General features: G+C 38.1%; 2 protein-coding genes across 2 annotated transcripts; one reads left to right on the forward strand and one right to left on the reverse strand.

Annotated features, from left to right (window-relative positions):
- Nucleotides 1-7,596: 7,596 nt before the first annotated feature.
- Nucleotides 7,597-10,998, forward strand: LOC114536627 (uncharacterized protein K02A2.6-like). The gene is made up of 2 exons (XM_028557981.1): nucleotides 7,597-9,072; nucleotides 9,198-10,998. Exons 1-2 carry the CDS (start codon nucleotides 7,597-7,599, stop codon nucleotides 10,365-10,367), a joined length of 2,646 nt encoding a protein of 881 aa, XP_028413782.1. The 3' UTR covers nucleotides 10,368-10,998.
- An 854-nt stretch (nucleotides 10,999-11,852) lies between these two features.
- Nucleotides 11,853-20,403, reverse strand: LOC114536628. Its single transcript, XM_028557982.1, has 3 exons — nucleotides 19,740-20,403; nucleotides 13,860-14,108; nucleotides 11,853-13,203 (listed from the first exon to the last, which is right to left on the reverse strand). Exons 1-3 carry the CDS (start codon nucleotides 20,401-20,403, stop codon nucleotides 12,068-12,070), a joined length of 2,049 nt encoding a protein of 682 aa, XP_028413783.1. The 3' UTR covers nucleotides 11,853-12,067.
- Between the last annotated feature and the right edge of the window lie 1,003 nt (nucleotides 20,404-21,406).

Here is a 21,406-nt window from a genome sequence, read left to right on the forward strand (position 1 = left end):
CTTTTGCAGCATGATTGAAAAAATTTTTCTCTTCATCAGACAATTCTTTACTTCGAGAATCTTTCGCCTCAACTTTATGACCTTCTGTTGGCCTATCCTTTTTAGCTCTTGTGAAACGCTAATAGCCCAAAACGATCCTTATTTCGATCAAGAAGCTCCGCACAGGAGTCGTATAAATTCTTAGGCTGTCTCTCGTCATTCGGAAGAACTGTAAAATCACCTGCTTTCTCAAGTTCATGGTCATCGAAGTCATTTTCTATCCAGGGGCGGATCTAGGATTTTTTTTACGTTAGTCAAAATTTTCGCTGGTCAATACTCAAGTCAATTCTACGTTTACAGAGTAAGAAGAATTTTCGCTCCCCCCCCCCAGATTGATGAAATTAGTTATATTTCACAGTTTACTAGCTGATTCGATATAAATCACACCTTTATTGTATTGAGCTTGGTCAAAGCAAAATTGCTTTATAAGTTTATAGCAGAAACACGCGGGCCACATAACAAGCATTAATATATAATACTATTAATGTCTGGATATTATTTCTACGGTGCAGACATATAAACATACAGACATAACATGATTTTACAAATATTCATATTCAAAATTCAAAATCTATCACACTTTTAAATAATACAGATATAACACACCAGCTCACGCTCAGCTAATATGAATAAACAATACAACAAATGAGAATATGAACGGCTCCAAATTCTAAATATTAATATAATTTTATGACATTTGACCGGCGGCGGGCGAATGCAAATAAATGCTAATAAAGGCAGCTTCAAAGTCCAAGTGAAATATACGGCTTATGTTATCGCTCGGTTTATAGTTTATATTAACTTATAGTATTATCGGAGAATAGTTTAAATAAACATGAACAGAGAGTGAATATTAAATTTACCTTCGCGTAGAACACTCGACATTACACTTCTCGATTCGTTACGCAAACGAGTATATTATGAAAACAAACCTCCATAGCAAAATTACTCGACAACATTTTATCAGCAATGGTTATCAGTGCCACAAATAGCGTCCGTTGCAAAGAACTGTATTCGACTGCAAAAGCTTTCTCTGCATGAAGTCATCCGGAAAGCTCAAAACGAAAGCTCACAGGCTCTGGCTCACAGGCACACCTCCAGAACGAGCAGACCAAACCCCCAAAACGAGCAGACCAACCCCCAAAACGAGCAGAATTTTTGTCTCCATGGAAACTACCGAATGGGCCAATCAGATTGAAGAGAAACGCCCCCAACCAACCTCCAAAACGAGCAGACCAAACCTCCAGAACGAGCAGAATGTTTGTCTCCATAGAAACGAATGAAAATATTGCGCAAGTCTGCATTCAGGAGCGAGGAAATCGAACGAGATCAGTGTTTATTTAATTTATCAAGCGCAAAAATTATTATGCGACTGTACAAATTTACAACAGGACTGCGATCTGAAAAATATAATCTCACTGCATTTAATTAGTACGAAATTTTTACGTTAGTCGCGTGATCGGTGTGACTACCCCTAGATCCGCCCCTGTTTCTATCAATACGACAGGTGCCGAAACACCAAGCACTTCAAACACGATATTTAAAATGGTATCTTTCTTTTCTTTTATCTTGTCTTTCCATTTATCCAATTTCCGATAACCAACAGAACAGCAATGTGTTACAACCACAAAAAGATTTGGATGACTTGCGTCAACCACTTCGGGCAATTTAACTCCCTCTAAGGCTTTTGGAAAGATTGCTATTTTCACCCTTTATCCGGGTTTCATTGACGCTCACAACCAAGAATACAAGATTAGGATAAGTAGACTGCTCAGGTAAGTCTGGATGTGTTTCGAAAAATCTTTTAATGGAAGCGAAATTGCAAGCATCTTGCTTCACACCAGCAGTATCGTTTAATGCTGGTGTATCTATAATACCCATTTTTAAATCGCAAACTTCGTAATCTGGGTCGTCAGTGGTAAGAATGTATTCGCTGGTCGTTCTAGTTTCGGACTCAGAACTACTGGTGACCGCAACAAGGGTTCCTTTTCCTGTATCAAGTAAATGGCTAATTGTAGATGATCTCCCAACCCCAGAACTCCCTATCAACAAAATCATTGCAGAATTAAATGGACGTTTGATGTTTACACTTGAAAGTAAGCTGTGATAAAGTTTTACTCTGGGTGGTGGGGCGACGTCTTGATCGAGGTTTTGAAATGATTTGAGTTCGTCGTTAAATCTTCAGCTAAAGCTGGCAAAGGTTTCAATACAGCAGCAGGTAGAAATTAAAGAAACTAGGAACCATTCCCTTTGCGAAATTCTTTACAGTTTCCATTGTCATTCACATACGTATATTGAAAACCTATTCGAAGAAAATACACATTACTATTTTTTTTCTTGGGAGAGCTGAAGAGCAAAAACATTTTATATTTTGTTAATTGGTCTAAAAATATCGATACGAAATATATATATTGTCTTGATCCACCACGGTAAGCACGGGCTCGCTGTATAACTGACCACTTGATTGAATCATTACCAGAAATTTGCGACATGATAATTTGCATGTATACTAATTTGCATTTAACTTTCAGCATAATGGCCTTCAACATTTACTATAAAATATATATAGTAAATATACAAAACTTAAAAATGCCGTTGACCTAGACCTTGCCTACTGTTTGCCGACGTCTAGATCGGTCGAGCAGCTGTTTAGAAACGTTTTGGTGGCCGAATTTTTTTGCTTGGGCATTTCTGTAATCTGCCAAATTTAAAAATATATTGCTCAAAGTTTTGTCCGTGTTCTGTCAACGAACTTATAAAGTCGCTCACATTGATTCGAATATTTCGATTCAGGTAGTTGATGAATTGACGTGTAATATACCAAAAAAAGTTGTTAAAGATATTGTCTTTCGTATTTGTGTATAAACTTTTCTGTATACGGCTCGGATTTTCACTGCAATCACTTTAAAAAATATTATCAGTCTTATCAGGAACTTGAACAATACGAAGGCTATATACACATTTGTTCACAATCAGTTGGCCGAACGTAGAAATACCTAAGGTAAGTAATTCGATCATTAAAACGTTGGGAAACGGCTGTTCTATTGACTCAGAGGTCGGCAAACAGTGGGCAAGGTCTAGGGCAACGACATTTTAAGGTTTTGTATATTTACTATATGTATTTAATAGTAAAAGTTGAAGGCCATTATGCTGAAAGTTAAATGCAAATTAGTATAAATGCAAATTATCATGTCGCAAATTTCTGGTAATGATACTTTATTCCTGATTCCTTTAATTTCCAGAAGTACTTCGACAGCGATGTTTTTGTTGCGTATTTCTTCTTTTTAAAGGATTGCTTGTGATCGGCGTATCGGGTTTTAAAGCGGTGCTCTGTCATACCAATATAGTTTCTTGTGGTTTGATCTTCGGCTGTTACTGTTGCTTCGTATACTATATTACTGGTCTTACATTCTCCATTAATTGGGCAATCGGATTTGACGGGGCAGTTGCACTTATTAGTTGGGGATTCGTCGTTGGCGTCGCGTGTTTCACGTTGGATCTTTGTATTATGGCTCTTGATATATATATATATATAATAAGAACTTATATTATATATAAAAGATATAATTGAAAATAATATTTTTAAATGAAAATCTGCCAATGCGATTCCGATTTTAAGCTGTAGTAATTTATTCTGCACACCCCTAGATCCGCCACTGCTACGGAAGCAATTAAATGAACCTTGGCGAATATCGTTAACCAAGAACCGAGTTTAAAATATTCTTTCGTTTAGACGAACATACAGATTTTTAAACGGTTTCACGAATTTATTATCACTTGTGCGTATGACCAACATAGTATCTGAATATACATCTGTATTTTCAGCTTATGCACTGTCATTAGTTTTCAATTATATTCTTTTAAAAATATATATTAACATACATGTATACACCTAGCTGAAAATATTAATACATTAGTATCTTCATTAGAAAGGAAACAACTGCAAATAACAGGAATGTAACAGAAATGCTCAGACTATTTTTTTAAAAAGAATACAATTTTTGAACCTCGCTTGAAAAAAGCGAACGGAATGAAATGTACCACATGCATGTGAGTTATACCGTATGCGGAGGCCTATAGAGTGCTATGGAGGGGCCTATGGATGCCTATGGAGTGGTATGGTGGTGGCTTATGGAGTGCTATGGAGGCCTATGGTGCTATGGTGCTATGTGCCAGGCCTATGGTGGGCTATGGAGGCGTATGGAGTGCTATAGAGGCCTATGAAGGCCTATTAAGGGCTATGGAGGCCTATGGAGTGCTATGGAGTGCTATGGAGGCGTATGGAGTGCTATGGAACGTTATGGAATGCTATGGAATGCTATGGAGTGCTATGGAGGTCTACGGACGGCTATGTTATGGAGGTCTATTGTTGAATATGTTAGGCTATAGACCTAGTAAAATTAGGAATTATGATACACTTCAAGAGGGGTCACTTAAAGTAACTACCCCATTTTAATGAAACCAGTTCCAGACTCCTTCTTCAATACTTTGTGTAAGTTCAAGTGTTGTTGAATGTGAAATGTGTTTGTTGAATGTGAATGAATATTTATATGTTGAATTTTGCACCATTTCGGCAACCATAGAAAGATTACCATTGGTATTTGACAAACATTCGCTTTTAGCTATTACATTTATAGACCTGGAGCGAGGGGAATTCGACGAAATATTACCCCCAAGGGGAGATTTTCCCGAGGGGGTAATATTTCGTCGAATTCCCCGAGCGGAAGGTCTATAAATTATATATTATATCGAAACAACGTGTGGGTGAAATGGCTTCTTTTGCCTCCATTTTGAAATTGTTGACAACCTCGAGTCGTGCGCGAGGCATTCACGCGTGGTACACGCAAACTCGAATACCCCGCTGCAGCGGGGTATTCGACTTTATAGCATAATGTGAAAAAATTCGATGGAACTCCATGATTAATTTACTGATCACGTGGTACAAATCGAGCTTTCTGATTGGATGATTTACAGTTGAGATATAATATTAGCTAATGTCATATAAGTTCTTTAATTTTTTTTGACATGCGGCATGTTTTTATGAATATAAATGTCTGTGATTCAAAACGAAGTGCAGTATATCAAAATAAGCATATTTATGTGTGTTTTAATCTTGATTTTAAGAATTTAAACAAGATTTACTCTGAAAATGCATGTTAATTTTGTCGTGATATAAGCAAATGTATTTCATCAGTGTTAATGAGACGCGATTCGAACCGTACGGTAATCTACTGTTTTCAATTTGTCACAGTCAATCGATTTGTGGGCTTCACTATTGCAGTATACACACCTCCCGGGTGGTGTGGGATGATCACGTGTTTGGTAATAGCGTGATGTCATCTTCTTGCTGTCATCGCTTGCCTCAATTGGATTTATATCTTTCCACATCTCGAGTGCTGTTACTAGTTGTGAGAAACCCCAATCTTGCCACCCACTATGGCCCCTTACCAACTCCGATTTAATCCCTTTAGGCTTGTCAACGACGAATCGCACATTGCCCTTGACATCATTAAGTTTGCCCAAGGTCTCTAATGACTGCACGTTGAATAATAAGGTTTTATAAAACTCGTGTACTTTGGAGGGCTGGACCCCAGTAATTACTGGCAAATTCATTATATTTTGGATATACGCGTTTACGATTTCGCTGGTTTTACCGTATTCACTGATCAGGATTGTTTTGGCGCGTAAATACCCTTCACTTGAAAAAGGTAACCCGTCTACTTCCTTACGTATTTCTGGTTCGAGCATTTCTTTCAGATATGCGAGTTTCGTAGTTGGCGCAAGGTCGGACTTATCAATCTCCGCCTCAAACTTGTTCCAGAATGTTAGCCATTTGCTCACTTGCCTGTCGAACTTAGTAATTTTTAACTCTGGAAGTTTGGAATTGGGTTTGTGCGGTTTCGATTCATGAGTATGACCTTGTCCTTGCGCCTTCCGAGTTACTTCGAGTTCTTTCTCATAAGCTAATTTCTGTTCAAGTTGACGTTTCTCGAAGACTAACTGTTCTTCTCGTTCCTTTTCTTTTAATGCATGCTCTATCTCTCTATCTTTAACAAATTGGTTTGATCTTACCTCGTTCATGGTGACGTTTAACGTAGTTATCACCTCATCGGTTTTGCTTGTCTCCGCGTCGACTTCTTCGCCCCATTTGGCTACCGCATCTGGTTCTTCGCCCTTTCCAAACTTTGACTGTTCGATTTTTCTCCGCAACGAATCAACCTCGTCTACTACAGAGTTCAACGCTTTCAGTTGACGCTCCATAGCCACAATATTCAAACCCTCCACGATCGAATTAGTTCTGTCCCGAGTAAACTTCAAATGCTTTAGTTTGGCATTTAGATCTGCCACCAGTTTAGCTTCCTCACTCTCTTCAGACATGTTCAAATGTTGTATCCCGTCGGAAGTGCCACTTAGTGTTGGAAATGTTAGTGTATAGTTTAATAAATATAACGAATTAAACACGATCACTGCAAAGTTCACTCTGTCACTCACAATCACTGCTCACAATTAAATCTACCTCTCAACTTACATCGTCATATATTACGGATTATAACTCTGGCATGCAAATAATGTCTCTATGCTAATTAATGTCGTCATTTAATACTCTATAATTATCTTGGTACGAAATATCTAACAGTATGAATGATAGAAGTTTTGCTCCCAAATGCCAAAAATTTTAAAACTTTGAGCTCGTTGGTGTAATGTATGGGATTTAGTACCATTTGGTGTATGTGATATAGTTAGCTTTAGGTTAAATACCAGGCTCCTACAGCTCGGTGGTGGCTGTTAACGAAGCCAAAATGGCGAGTATTTATATTATAAAATTACACGTTTAATCGAGAAGAATCCGTTTCATTTACTGAATATCGCGGCATATAACATTGGCGACGAGGAGAAACAATACTTGTAGAAGAGTTTTAAACAATTAATAAAAGAAATACATGGAGGAAAACGACAATAATAGTATTAAAACGTTTGACTGTTTTCGAGATCCCGAAACACTTGGGTTAAGATGGAAACGGTGGTTATCGGGTTTCGAATTATATGCAGATGGTAAAGGTTTAATTATTACAAGAGATAATGCGACAGTTAAACAGAGAAGACGTGCCTTATTGTTACATCTAGCAGGACCAGATGTCCAGGACATATTTTCAACCCTACCGGAAACAGGTGATGTTGAAGATTATGATAAAGCTATTATCGCTTTGAATAAGTATTTCATTCCAAAAGTCGATACGACATATGCTAGGCATTGTTTTAGAAAATTAACTCAGGCACCAGGGGAAACTGTCCGCCAATTTGCAACTAGGTTAAGACGAGCTGCAAAAGACTGTGATTATGGAGAGGAAACGGACAATCAAATCCGTGATGAAATCCTTTGCAAATGTATAAGTTCATATATTAAAAGGAAACTTTTAGAGGAGGGTCAAGGACTAACCCTACAACGAGCACTAGAAATTGCTGAGAATTGTGAGAAAGTTAACTCACAGTTGACAGCCATGTCGGCAGTGAAACAGGACGGTGGTGAAGTTGTGAATTATGTAACAGGGAAAAAAGATGGTGGGCATAGCCATAATAGAAAACAGAGAATGGGTCAAGATAAAACTTGTTACAGATGCGGCAAAACTGGTCATTTCGGAAAAGATCTTAGCTGTCCAGCAAGAGGAGACGAAGCCCAAGGAAGAGAAAAGACATAACATCAATCGACACTCGCAGCGTAAGGGAACTGTCAATGCGGTAAATCCGAAGGAAGATGATCATGATCCAGTATATGCATTTATTGTGGGAAGTACCAAACCAGAGAAAGTTGAAGTTAGTGTTGGAGGATGTCCATTGTATATGATTATTGACTCTGGTGCCAGTGTTAACATCGTTGATAGGCAAACTTGGGAATGGCTGAAAAAGAACCGAGTCGTTTGTACGTCAACTCGTTCAGAAAAGAAACTTTATACCTATGCTTCACAGGAACCATTGAAGATAATTGGGACATTTAATTGCAAAGTTTCTGTTGGTCATCGTACCTCTGATGCAGAGATTTGTGTCATTTCTGGGAAAGGAGAGTCACTCCTTGGTAAAGATACAGCCATGAAACTTGGAGTTCTAAAGATGGGCATGGATATTGCTTCAGTGAGGTCAAAACCACAGAATGTCGAAGAAATTATTCAGACGAAATATCCAGAAGTTTTTAAAGCCGTTGGTAAGTTGAAAGGTCGGACAGTACAACTTCATATTAATTCAGAAGTAAAGCCAGTAGCCCAGCCAGTTCGAAGGATTCCGTTCAGTTTGCGACCCAAAGTTGAAGAAAAGATTAATGAACTTATAAATCTAGATATTATTGAACCAGTGGAAGGTCCAACATCATGGGTCAATCCAGTGGTAATAGTTCCGAAACGAAATGGGGAGATAAGACTTTGCGTTGATATGCGCAGAGCGAATGAGGCTATTATGCGTGAAAGGCATCCCATTCCCACAGTTGATGAGATTACACAAGGCATGAATGGAAGCAGTGTCTTTAGTAAGCTTGATTTAAAGTGGGGGTACCATCAGTTGGAACTAACTCCTGAATCGAGAGATATCACCACGTTTGTCACCCATTGTGGATTATACAGATATAAAAGACTATTGTTTGGAGTCAATTCTGCATCGGAGCAATATCAGCATGAAATTCAGAGAGCACTTGCGGGATTAGAGGGGCAAGTAAATATATCTGATGACATTATTGTATACGGACAGAACCAAAAGGAACATGACACTCGATTAGAGAATGTTGTCAAGAGATTGAGAGATTTTGGGTTAACACTGAATGTTGAGAAGTGCCAATTTAGCATGGATCGTCTGACATTTGTTGGAATGGTCTTGTCTGAAAAGGGTATTAGCTGCACAGAAGAAAAGGTGAAAGCAGTAGTCGAAGCTAGAGAACCAGAATCAGCATCAGAAGTGCGAAGCTTTCTGGGGCTGGTTAATTATTGTGGTCGGTTTATCCCTGATTTGGCAACCATATCAGAACCCTTAAGATGTCTGACAAAGAAGGGAGTACCATTTAGTTTTGGGCCGAAGCAAAAGAAATCATTTCAAGAGTTAAAGAATCTGTTATCAAGTTCCACAACACTTGGTTATTTTGACAAAGATGCACCAACTCAAGTAGTTGCTGATGCAAGTCCAGTTGGATTAGGGGCGGTGTTGACACAGACCCAGAAAGATGGTCCACGAGTTGTAAGCTACGCAAGTCGCAGCCTTACTGGGCCTGTGAGAAGTTCCACCAGTATGTATATGGGATTCAATTTGAATTGATCACAGATCACAAGCCGTTAGAGGTCATCTATGGGCCAAAATCGAAGCCTTGTGCACGTATAGAGCGGTGGGTGCTGCGAATGCAACCATATCAATTTAAAGTAAAATATGCCCCGGGATCAAAGAATATTGCTGATCCGCTATCAAGATTGATAAATGGCCGTCAAACCTTCAGCGAGTATGAAGAAGAAGTTGAAAGTTATGTGCGGTTCGTAGCAGTGATGGCGACGCCTAGCGCGATGACAACTCGAGAAGTTGAAGAAGCATCTGCGGATGACGAAGAACTTGCGACAGTCAGAAAGTCTATAAATGATAGTTCATGGGACAAAATGGCCTACAAACAATACATTCCGTGTTGTGATGAGTTATGTGTAATTGGTCAACTGGTACTCAGGGGAACGAGAGTGGTTATCCCGAAGAAATTGAGACCTAAGGTGCTGAGTTTGGCTCATGAGGGGCATCTCGGTATTGTGGGAACCAAACAAAAGCTTCGAAGTAAAGTTTGGTGGCCAGGAATGGAAAAGGATGCAGAGAAGTATTGTAAGGCATGCCATGGGTGCCAATTGGTTAGTCGACCTGATTTTGTAGAACCCATTAGAACAACTACTCTTCCTAGTGGCCCATGGAGAGATTTAGCTGTTGACCTGTTAGGACCTTTGCCGACAGGAGAATCAATATTGGTTATTATCGATTATTACAGTCGTTATTACGAGGTTGTTATCATGAGATCAACTGTTACTGATAAGATAATCGAGAGTCTTGAAGAAGTCTTCTGTAGATATGGTCTTCCAGAAAGTATTACATCAGATAACGGACCTCAATTTATCTCTTCTGAGTTCAAAGCCTATATGGATTATCAAAGAATTCGACACCGAAGAGTTACTGCGAAGTGGCCCCAAGCAAACGGCGAGGTGGAACGACAAAATCGGTCACTGTTGAAGAGAATCCAGATCGCACAGGTAGAGAAGAAAGATTGGAGGAAAGAAATGTATATCTGTCCTCTTATCGTAGTTTACCCCATCCCACTACGGGAGTGAGCCCTGCGGAATTGTTGTTTGGGCGGAAAATACGAACGCGTTTGCCAGAACTTCGGGATGTGTATGTTGATCTGGAAGTAAGAGATCGAGATCATGAGCAGAAGAATAAAAGTAAAGAGTATGCTGATGACAAACGAAGGGCTTGTTACTCCGATATTTGTCCAGGTGATAAAGTCTTGGTTCAGCAAGAGAGGAAGAATAAATTCTCAACCCGATTCAATCCTGTTCCTTTTACGGTGGTGAGGAAACATGGGAATAGTTTGGTAGTCCAATCGAAAGATGGAGTACAATATTCACGCAATACCTCACATTGTAAAAAGTTTCTAGAAGATTTTGAAGGAGAGTGTCAGTCAGAAATTGATACAGAACAAGTGGAGTCACCTACCAGTATAGGAAATAACGATATTCAACAAACGACCATTGAGACAGAGGTGCAAGATTTCGTGTCAACGCAGCAAGAAACAGCAGGTGAAGACAGAAGAATTCCAGAAGAGGGAGTAGGACAGGCGAGTATCGCTAAGAAAAACGTTCCGTTAAGACGATCAGATAGGATTAAAAAGAAACCTAGTTATCTAAACGATTATGAACATTGAAATTACTTCTAGTTAGTAGGATATTGTAATTTCTAGTTATGTTGTATGGTAAATAAGTACATTTGAAATGATGAACTTTAGGGCAATCTTAAACTATGGAAAAAAAAGAGAACAAAACTTTAAAATGAATTCAAAAAGGGATAGAAACTTTATAGATTGTTTTTTATTTAGAAACTCTTTCTGGAAAAGGAGGGATGTAATGTATGGGATTTAGTACCATTTGGTGTATGTGATATAGTTAGCTTTAGGTTAAATACCAGGCTCCTACAGCTCGGTGGTGGCTGTTAACGAAGCCAAAATGGCGAGTATTTATATTATAAAATTACACGTTTAATCGAGAAGAATCCGTTTCATTTACTGACTATCACGGCATATAACAGTTGGATTCAATCGAGAAACAAGCGATTTTAAATAGAAGCACCCTGCGTGCGACCTTTAGACTGTTTATCCATTTGAGATTATGTCTTATGAATAGATATTTCGTTGTTTACCTTGTAGTTTGGTTTTTCTTTGACAAGTGGTATAATAAAAAACCGCTTCGCCTCGTGAAATATCGACTGGTCTCGGGTCCACAAAACATAATGTTTCCTTCGGTCGCAGTAAAAAAATAATAAGTGTTAATAACTCGGGTTTTTCCTTTTGCGTCGTGAGTTTACGAAAATCGCGCGTGGGCGGCACGAAGTCTACGAACAAATCAAAATCGCTCTAGGATGGTTTCTCGCAGGCAGTGGCGTAGCCAGCCTGACGATTTTGTCCCGCTATGTAAATTTCGAGTTATTATAATTATTCATGTCTTTAGAAATCCATTGTTTTCACAGTCAGTGAACACAAAAATATTAGCATAGCGGGACAAATCGACAGGCTGGCTACGCTACTGCTCGCAGGGGTGATTACAGCGTTGAAACAGTATCAAAGCTAGTCAATTTATTAACTAGACCTAAAAACTAAAATAGCTAAAACTAAGTTGATATGTAAATTACCTACATACAACAATATTAGCATACTAGCTACTATACATGCCTCATACGGTAGTGACTAACAATACTGCATGTCCTTTGCTTATATATGATTTATGAGACTTACAATTAACATGCATATATGGTAATTTCAGCGCTTTGAGAATATAGCCACAACACCAACACCTAATACCACAAGAACTCCTGCACCGATTGCGTAAACATTTCCTGTGATGGTTTCCCGCCATCCCTTAGTATCAGGCAGCTTTATTGATTCTTCTCTCGTGTTTGATTCTTTTCTACGTTGCTCTTCGTCGTCTTTATCTTTCTTCTTTCTTTCCTCCAGTTGATATCTCTCTTTTTGATCACGAACAGGTTGTAGAACTTTATCATCAAAAAGACTACGCAGTGCTTGTTTGCAAACTTCTCCTTTCTTCTTATCAATGATGGCGACCACAGTAGAAATATTCTCCAGAGTCATTTCAGTCGTCAACATCGCTGGCTCTTTGGAGAGGGACAGTTTCCACTCTTGGAAGTTCTCTTCAGAGTGTAGTGTGCTTTTTTTATGCAGGTCACTCCGACCTCCATACCACCGTGTCTCGGTTTTATCCAAGACAGTATTCTTTGCACTCTCTGTCGATACCTGGTACTTGGGACCCACTTTAGCTCCGATAACTCCACTTAGATCCGCACCAACTGATCCATCTATTGAGTCATCACCTTGTTTTGATGATTCTAAACCTTCAGTACAAGTTTTTACCTCAACCGCTCCGCCAAAATAAGCTGAAGTGACCACGAAATGACCGAAACGATTGAAAAAGTTGATAAAATCGTCCTTGCATTTTTCGTCGCCTGTGTATTGGTCAGGTAATTTTTTAACAGCAGACACAAAATCATCTGTGAAGGAGATCTCTTGGGACTCAAAATTTCCAATAAGAATCTTAGCAATTCGATGTTCTTTTAATGATATCTTGGTGGTCCTGGTAGACTTGCTGCTGCCATTTTCCTTCTGATTTGCACTCGCTTTGAACTTGGGCGCCATTCTTATCATGCTCTGTGCAAAATCCAGGCTTAAACCGAGATTTTTTAATCTATTCTCCACGCACAATTTATCGGACTGAAAGTTCATTTGAAATTCTTGGGTATCATTGGCTTTGATGATTTGAGCACAAGCCGGGACATTAAAACCATATTTCGTTCGTTTTACACTGTCAGCCGAAAACTTGAAAATATCAGCGGAGACGGTTTTGTCTAATAAGATATTATATCCTCGGCCAACAAGTTCAGCTATAAGAAACAAAATCGATCTTAAGGGGATGTTTATACATGATCCACCTAGCGTATCCGAGTTTAAAAGAAGCGTAAAATGTTTTGCCTTGGGAATATAAATAAATTATATGATCCTGGCACTGGTGAAGTCATCCCGACAATATCATCTGCTTGTTTTTTTCTCACAAAAACTTATCTCAATACCTCAAAATCATCTCATGTTTCGTCGAATCTCGGGTAAGCGGGTTCATGTCGGGTAACAGCCTTAAGACACGGTTTGTATGTTCCTATTTGGCAAACTCTGGATTTCAATGGCTGAATTGCCTTGCTTCAAAATTCTCCAATTTCACTTACAATAGAAATCTGTGGGACAGAACTGAATACTAACCCGCAATCATCGTTCTCGTTACGTTTCTGGCATTTTATCGATGGATTACACGTATGCCGAGATATGTGATGCTTGGGCCTAATAACCTAAATTGCACACGATTCTGTGTTTTGTTGCGCGTAGTTTTGTAGTTATAAATCTTAGTAATTCAGTCATTAATATTGTTCTGGTACAGCAGATAGCTTGCACATAATTATGGTTACATGATTTCCAGCTATGAACACTTCAATTAATAAAAGCATAATAATTGATGAAAACATAAAAATATTTAATGTCTAATCAATACCTGAAGTATACGAATTACTTCCATTTCTAATTCCAAATTTCTGTTTCAGCATTTCGATGCAATGGTCAGTAATCTCCCCGTCATAAAGACAATATATTGCTGCCAATGTTACAGACTGTAATTTCTCTTCCTTTGACAAACCCATAGAGTTCATCCAGGTCCCCAGTTTTAAAACTTTCTCCTGTTGTGTTTTGTCAAGTTTGTTTTCTTTAACATATTCCATCGCATAAATCGCCATTGGATTCAAACCTGAAATCAATTTTTGACCAATTAAAACGGTCTTTCTTAATGATAACATCACCTGAAACGTTACGATTGGGATTACTGGACAAGAGATGGCGTCGTACGCACGTTCAATCTAGAGAAAAGCGAGGGGCGCAGATGAAAAGCGGGCGAAGAGATGAAAAGTAGGGAAGAGATTCTGCTTTTTCGCCGTGAATTTTTCCACAAACGAACCACATTACAGGGTTTTAGATATCAACAACAGTAATGTCGGTTCCGCACATGCGAATCTAAAACTTTAACATTAAATAACAGAACTGAACTTTTTGTAAAATGTCGACATAAGAACAGATTTAATTTTATAAATATATATTCAATTTTTTACAAAAGGCGGCGTTCAGTCGTATTATCATTGTGTAGTCAGACCACTGAGCTATACTATAATTCCTGGAGGACTTACCCCTAACAGTAGCGTAGCCAGCCTGTCGATTTGTCCCGCTATGCTAATATTTTAGTGTTCACTGACTGTGAAAACAATAGATTTCTAAGGGCATGAATAATTATAATAACTCGAAATTTACATAGCGGGACAAAATCGTAAGGCTGGCTACGCCGCTGGCCCCTAATGTTTTGAAATACAAAAAGTGAAGCAAAAAACATGGCGGATCTTGGCCTTTGCTGACGCCAGATTGACGCCACTGGTTCTTATTTGCAATGGTAGTTACCACTGACCAACCGCGATCCAACGCATGAAAAAATGCGAGCACCCTCCTATATAGTTTTCGATAAAAACAAGATTTTGTTTTTACGACATTTTTTGGTTTTTACGACATTGCATGTTATGCAAAATTCTGGAGAATTGAATTGAGACAACCATACTATTATACACATGAACTACACACATTCTTAAATACAGAAACTGTTTTATTATTTTTACAAAATACAATGTTTTATTAAAAGAAAATATATTACAATTGATAAGGCTTTGTTTATTTCATTTCCAATAAACCTTTTCAGTCATTCCAGGCTAATCTGGGATTATATAATCAATAATAATTACAATGGAAATCTTGACCTACAAACATCCCTGGTTCTAATCTTCCTTAATGCAACCTCTGCATTATAATTTGCAAATATAGAAAAGCATATGACCTGCCCAGGGGCCATAATTACTGGTTTTATACTATGAAAAGAGCATGGCCTGTGCAGTGAGACAATTATAGTGCTGACCACTGCATGGTGTTGACTGCTGGTATTATGTTATTGTCTAATCTCCCTTTAGTGTATGTTTTTTAACATCCTTGCGATGTATGTTATTTAATGTTAGTGGGTCTTTTGACGCCAAATAAGAGGCTTCTTGTTGTTGTCAATACGCGTATATAACATGGTGTCAAAAAGTGGGATTTTATTGTCATAACCGCTCTATATCAATTTTTTTTACGAACAGCAGAATTATTTCTCAGTATATCACGCTCCGATTTGAACTGTTTTGGTTATCTATTTCGTTCGATTCTACCGGGTGGCGCAAAAAAACGTTCCCCCTCTTAGACTTATCGTAATTAAAAAACTAATACAGATATCTTATTCAAATAAAGTTTGTTGAACGCTGTAATGTCTAACTTAAATTTTGATATATGTCTTGAACAATTCTGTACAATATTGGTCGAGATCGAGCCGTTTAAAATAAAGGTGCATTTTTTGACGAAGCAAATAACATGACTAAATATCGCGACTCAACTAAGTAATTTTCAACTTCCACGATAGGCGTTTTTTAAAGCGTTTTTTTCATGTATGTTGTCTTTGCATGTTTAAAGATTCTTAGATTAAGGTATTCGAAGTATCTTGTAAGTGTATTTGATGTTAAAATAATACTGTTCATCGTTCGAACAAGGAGTTGCAATGCGCAAGGGAACGAAAGCAAAGGAGCTTGCCCGCTTTGTTATAAACATGCCTCGTTTAACGATACAGCAACGAGTTTGGATTTGTTTGGAATATGCGAGGACTAACAATGCAAAAGAAGTTTTACGTCGATGGCAAAATCATTGGAATAATATTCCATCTCCAAGCATAAAAACAGTGAGGATTTGCCAGACGAAGCTATCAATATTTGTTCTTACTGTTGCGTGATGTTTTCATTCTATTTTAGAACATTTTTTGCTTCTCCCAGAAACGCTACCTTGAGTTTAAACGCCTATATCTTGCCTAATATTGTATAGAAATGTACAAGGCTTAAATTAAAATTTAAGTTAAACACCACTCCACTCAATAGACTTTACTTGAAAATGATATATTTTTTAGTTTTTAAATTAAATTAAGTCAAAGAGGAGGAACATTTTTTTGCGCCACCCGGTACATGGACAAACTCAGACCGCCTCCTCCATTTTCCTTCGAAGGAAATGTGTCTCACGGATGGAAAACGTGGCAAAAACACTTTCAGTTCTTTCTTACTGCCACTAAATCAGTCTCAAAAAGTGATAAGATCAAGACATCCACTCTACTTACGTGCATCGGACCGAAAGGTAGAGACATTTACGAAACTTTCACATTTGAGCAAGACACTGAAAAACTCAAATTAAAGCCTGTCTTAGAGAAGTTCACTTCGTATTGCAACCCTTGCAAAAATATTACCATCCTGCGTCACAAATTGTTCACGTACAAGCAAGTTGAAGGCCAGTGGCGTCGCCAGCATCGATAAGTGGGGTGGACATATTCATATATTCATGCTCACAGACCGTTAAAACAATCAATTTGAAAAGAAATGAATAATGTAAAAACGAATACATGAATAAGTCCCCCTCACTTATCAAGCTAGCGACGCCACTGTTGAAGGCCAATATGCTTCAACGACTTCATCGCCGAGCTAAAGAAATGCAGTTCTGAATGTGAGTTTGGTGATTTGACAGACTCGCAAACTAAAGACATGATTGTTTGCGGCACGACTGACCACACACTTCGTAAACGCCTTCTTCGTGATGCCGATCTCACTCTCGAAAAAGCAATTGCTGCCGGTCACGCAGCAGAAGAAACAAAACTTCATGCCAAAGAGCTCAAGGAACACCAAGAATCCTCTGAGGTTCACAAAATCAACCGTCGAAGGGATAACCAACCGCGAAATTCTGACAAGAAATCCACACACCCAGACATGATCAACAAGTGCAAATTTTGCAGTGGATCTGACCAACGTGGAAACTGCCCTGCATATCGTAAAAGATGCTACAAATGCCAGAAGAGAAACCACTTTGAATCCTGCTGTCCGGAGAAAGAAGTCAAAAGCGTTGCTAAAAAGGACTCCCCCATCGATATGGTCACCAGTATCAATGAATCTCGTGCAAATCCTTCCCAGTCAGCAACTTTGCCTGGTGAAACAAATGTATTCACAGTTGGTGACACGAAACTGGACTGGTCCGTCACACTCGAAATGAATGGTGCTGATGCACCTTTCAAGATGGATACGGGTGCTCAGTGCAACGTTATTCCCAAGTGTCTACTTCACAAATTGTCACCCAAACTCAAGCTCAAACCCGCTACAATAAAGCTTTCTGCCTACAATGACACGCCCATTCCTGTTTCAGACAAGTGGACTGAAACACAAAGGTCGAACAGCATATGTTCTCTTTATCGTTGTTGACTCAGATTCAGTTCCCATTCTCGGACTAAACACATCTGTCAAACTAAACCTGATCAAGCAAGTATACCAAGTTCCTGAGAATATCCCATCTGCAACCTCAATTCAAGACGGGTTTTTAGACTGTTTTGGCGAAATTGGCTGTTTACCTCGCGTTCATCACATCTTTTGGCGCCAAATAAAAGGCTTCTTGTTGTTGTCAATACGTGTATAGAACAGCTGGAAGCTTTCAATTTAATAGTTCATCACTGTAGGTTCAAGCTAATAAGCTCATCAATATACATGATATACTGTATGATGATATAGTTCAGTACAGAAAAAACTATTTCTTCTGGCTAATGAAATCCAGTTAAATCCAATAGAAACCCTTGGTTGAAATTACACATCTTCATCCTCCTGAATGATTCTTAGCCTTTAGTTCAATTAAGTACAAAGCTCTTTACATCTTGTTACCTTTTAGCGTTCTTTAGAAGAAAATGCCTGAAGTACGCATGTAATATGTAAAAATAAATTACTTCCCAGTACGTATACAGGGTAATCTTTTTAGAAAAGTGTTTAGGTTGCTCAAATTCAAACTATACAGTGTGTATAAAAAAAATTCGAATCCAACTTTGACAAGCTGCTGTGTATAAAATACTAAGGTAAACGATATAATTTTTATATGGCAACAAAGATTAGCTTATTTAGTTTACGATTATACCGTTTTTATATCGACACGACCAAAACTGGCCGTGGCTTTTAAAAATTGTTGCTCGAAATCAAATTTTTCCGCCGATGGGAATTCGAAATGAGACCTCCAGACAAAAGAAAATGCAAATTTAATTAATGGAGGCATTGTGTTCTTAAAACTTCTATCGTTGAACATTGAATAAGCAGAATTTTTGCGATAAATTTGCGTTTTAGTTTTCAGTAATGATTAGATTTTAAAGCCCTTTGGGACTTATTTGCAATAAAACCAACGTCCAGTACCCATCGGCGGAAAATGGTGATTTTTATGAACTTTTTTGTCGAACCAGTACTTCTTCATTTTTCAACTAACTGAATTACACGTACAATGTGTCATTTGAAAGAGAAATAAATGAACTTAACAATGGTGTAAAAATCAACCAAATTTGTTAAATATATTTTGCATTATTACACGCGAAATTTCGATTCGAATATTTTTTATACACCCTGTACATTTCACTTCTCGTGCCGCCGTTTTTGGGCAAATAATATATAAACAACGACATCTATCTAAAGACTGTTCACGACTAAAAGATGGTGAAATTTTATCTAAAAAAATGAAATTTATGAATAATATATTTACCTGTCAGTCAACTGCATTTTCGTTTCGGCTAATTTCCTGAAGTTTATCTGTTATTTGTTTCCTGTTAAAGGAGTAACGTGTACGAATTCGACATCTTCACAAAAACATCGAACATATCTGATTAAAAAGTTTTCAGTTCAAAAATATTGGCAGACACTCAGACAGACGTTTGATTTTTTTCTCGGAAAATATAATATATTTTTATATATATATATTTTTAGCAAAAACCAGGGGGCAGTGCATCAGGCATAGCGGGCTCAGAATTGAGGCTTGGTAAGTGGTAACTACCATGGCGAATAGGAACCAGTGACGTCAATCTGGCGTCAGCAAACGCCGAAATCTGCCATGTTTTTTGCTTCACTTTTTGGTCGCGGGAAGTCCTCCAGGAATTATAGTATAGCTCAGTGAGTCAGACTCAGCAGTGACGACAAAAACATAAACAATCAAAACCTCATGTGCATGTTTAATTTACTAAATTTCAGTTCAATTTATCGTGATAATCATTAGATCCAAATATTTAAAAAAAAGGCAAATGAAATGGCGAATAAGACAAAAATACGCTTTCGCTCGAGCATAAAATATATGATTCCGGACCGCGATCAGATATCGTCATATCGTAAAACTCCGCGCCCGCTGGTACTGGCGATCAGTTTACAGGAAAGGCTTGGATTCCCCCGCTGCTGACTTGTAAAAAAATAAATACCTATAACGTTCTTTTTCCTACCTCCTTTTGCAGCATCGCTAAAAGCATTTCCAAATTCTTCCTCTTCATCTGATAATTCTTCACTTTTAGAATCTTTCGCCTCAACTTTATGACCTGTTGGCCTATCCTTTTTTGCTCCTGTGAAACAAGAATTAAACACCAACAGACCAAAGTGATCTTTATTTCTATCAAGCAGCTCTGCACAGGCGTCGTATAAATTCTTAGGCTGTCTGTCGCCATTAGGAAGAATTGTAAAACCACCTGCCTTCTTAAGATCATAGCTTTCAAAATCATTTTCTATCAATACGACAGGTGCTAAGACGCCAAGCACTTCAAACACGGTAGCCGAAATTGCATCTTTCTTTTCTTTTATCTTGTCTCTCCACTTACTCAAATTTTTGTAACCAACAGAACAGCAATGTGTTACAACCACAACAAGATTTGGATGTCTTGTGTCAACCACTTCAAGCAATTTAATCCCTCTAAGGCATTTTGAAAGACTGCTATTCTCACCCTTGACCCGTGTATCATTCACGTTCACCACCAAAAATACAAGATTAGGATAAGTAGACTGCTCAGGTAAGCCTGGATGTGTTTCGAAAAATCTTTTTATCGAAACAAAATTACAAGCATCTTGCTTCACACCAGCAGTATCGTTTAAACCTGGTGTATCTATAATACCCATTTTTAAATCGCAAACTTCGTAATTCGAGTCGTCAGTGGTAAGAATGTATTCGCTGGTTGCTTTAGTTTCGGACTCAGAACCACTGGTGACCGCAACAGGGATTCCTTCTCCTGTATCAAGTAAATGGTTTATCGTAGATGACTTTCCAACCCCAGTACTTCCTACCACCAAAATCATCGTAGAATTAAATGGACGTTTGATGTCTACACTTGATAGCAAGCAGTGATAAAGTTTTGCTCTAGGTGGTGGGTCGGCGTCCCGATCAAGGTCTTGAAATGATCTCAGTTCCGCCTCAAAATCTTCAGCTGAAGCTGGCAAAGGTTTCAATACAGCAGCAGCCGGAAAAAAACTAGAAACCATTCTCTTTGCGAAATTCTTTACAGTTTCCATTGTCATTCACCTATATTGAAAACCTATACAAAGAAAATACACATTACTATTTTTTCTTGGAAGAGCTGAAGAGCAAAAGGTCATAAATAAGTAAGCAATTAAATGTTCTTCCTTTAACGTAGGTCCTAAGTTATGCATGATTCCTTAAAAAACACTATAAATATAACCCAATATTTTGTAACAAAGGTAAAATGATTCTGTAATTTAGTATCTGTACTGTCAAATACATGTATTCACAGATGTATTAAACATATAAAGTGGTGCAGGTTTCGCTTGTTGTCGCGGTTGGTTGAATACAGTCGCGAGGTTAAACGGGCGTGAAAGATATATTAGCGAGAATTCCACAACACATACTGATTTCTTACTTTTCGAGATTTTATTGATTGTTTTTTAATGATGAATAGACCAGATGATGAAATGCTCAGACTAACATATTTTTTTCTGAATACCTTACTTCTTTTAAAATTTGCACAGTACTAGAAAAACGCGATGATGGTGTAATTAAGTGTAAATGGCTTGGAGGCTTTAAATTATTACATCGATTTATAATAATGAGGTATTATTAAGTATTATAAAATAACATGTATATAACGTGTGTTCTGATTGGTCGAAG

Source organism: Dendronephthya gigantea, unplaced genomic scaffold (assembly GCF_004324835.1).
Source record: "Dendronephthya gigantea isolate DGI-Jeju-01 unplaced genomic scaffold, DenGig_1.0 000141F, whole genome shotgun sequence".
In the NCBI taxonomy this organism is placed as follows: domain Eukaryota; kingdom Metazoa; phylum Cnidaria; class Anthozoa; order Malacalcyonacea; family Nephtheidae; genus Dendronephthya; species Dendronephthya gigantea.

Coding starts and splice junctions, on each gene's coding strand:
- LOC114536628 (XM_028557982.1), bottom strand. CDS start 20,403: ATGGGTATTATAGATACACCAGGTTTAAACGATACTGCTGGTGTGAAG. Junction 14,109..19,739: donor TAGCGATGCTGCAAAAGGAG/GTAGGAAAAAGA, acceptor AATTGATTTCAG/GTTTGAATCCAATGGCGATT. Junction 13,204..13,859: donor AAGTAATTCGTATACTTCAG/GTATTGATTAGA, acceptor TGTTTCTTATAG/CTGAACTTGTTGGCCGAGGA.
- LOC114536627 (XM_028557981.1), top strand. CDS start 7,597: ATGGTGGGCATAGCCATAATAGAAAACAGAGAATGGGTCAAGATAAAA. Junction 9,073..9,197: donor GATGTCTGACAAAGAAGGGA/GTACCATTTAGT, acceptor TGCTGATGCAAG/TCCAGTTGGATTAGGGGCGG.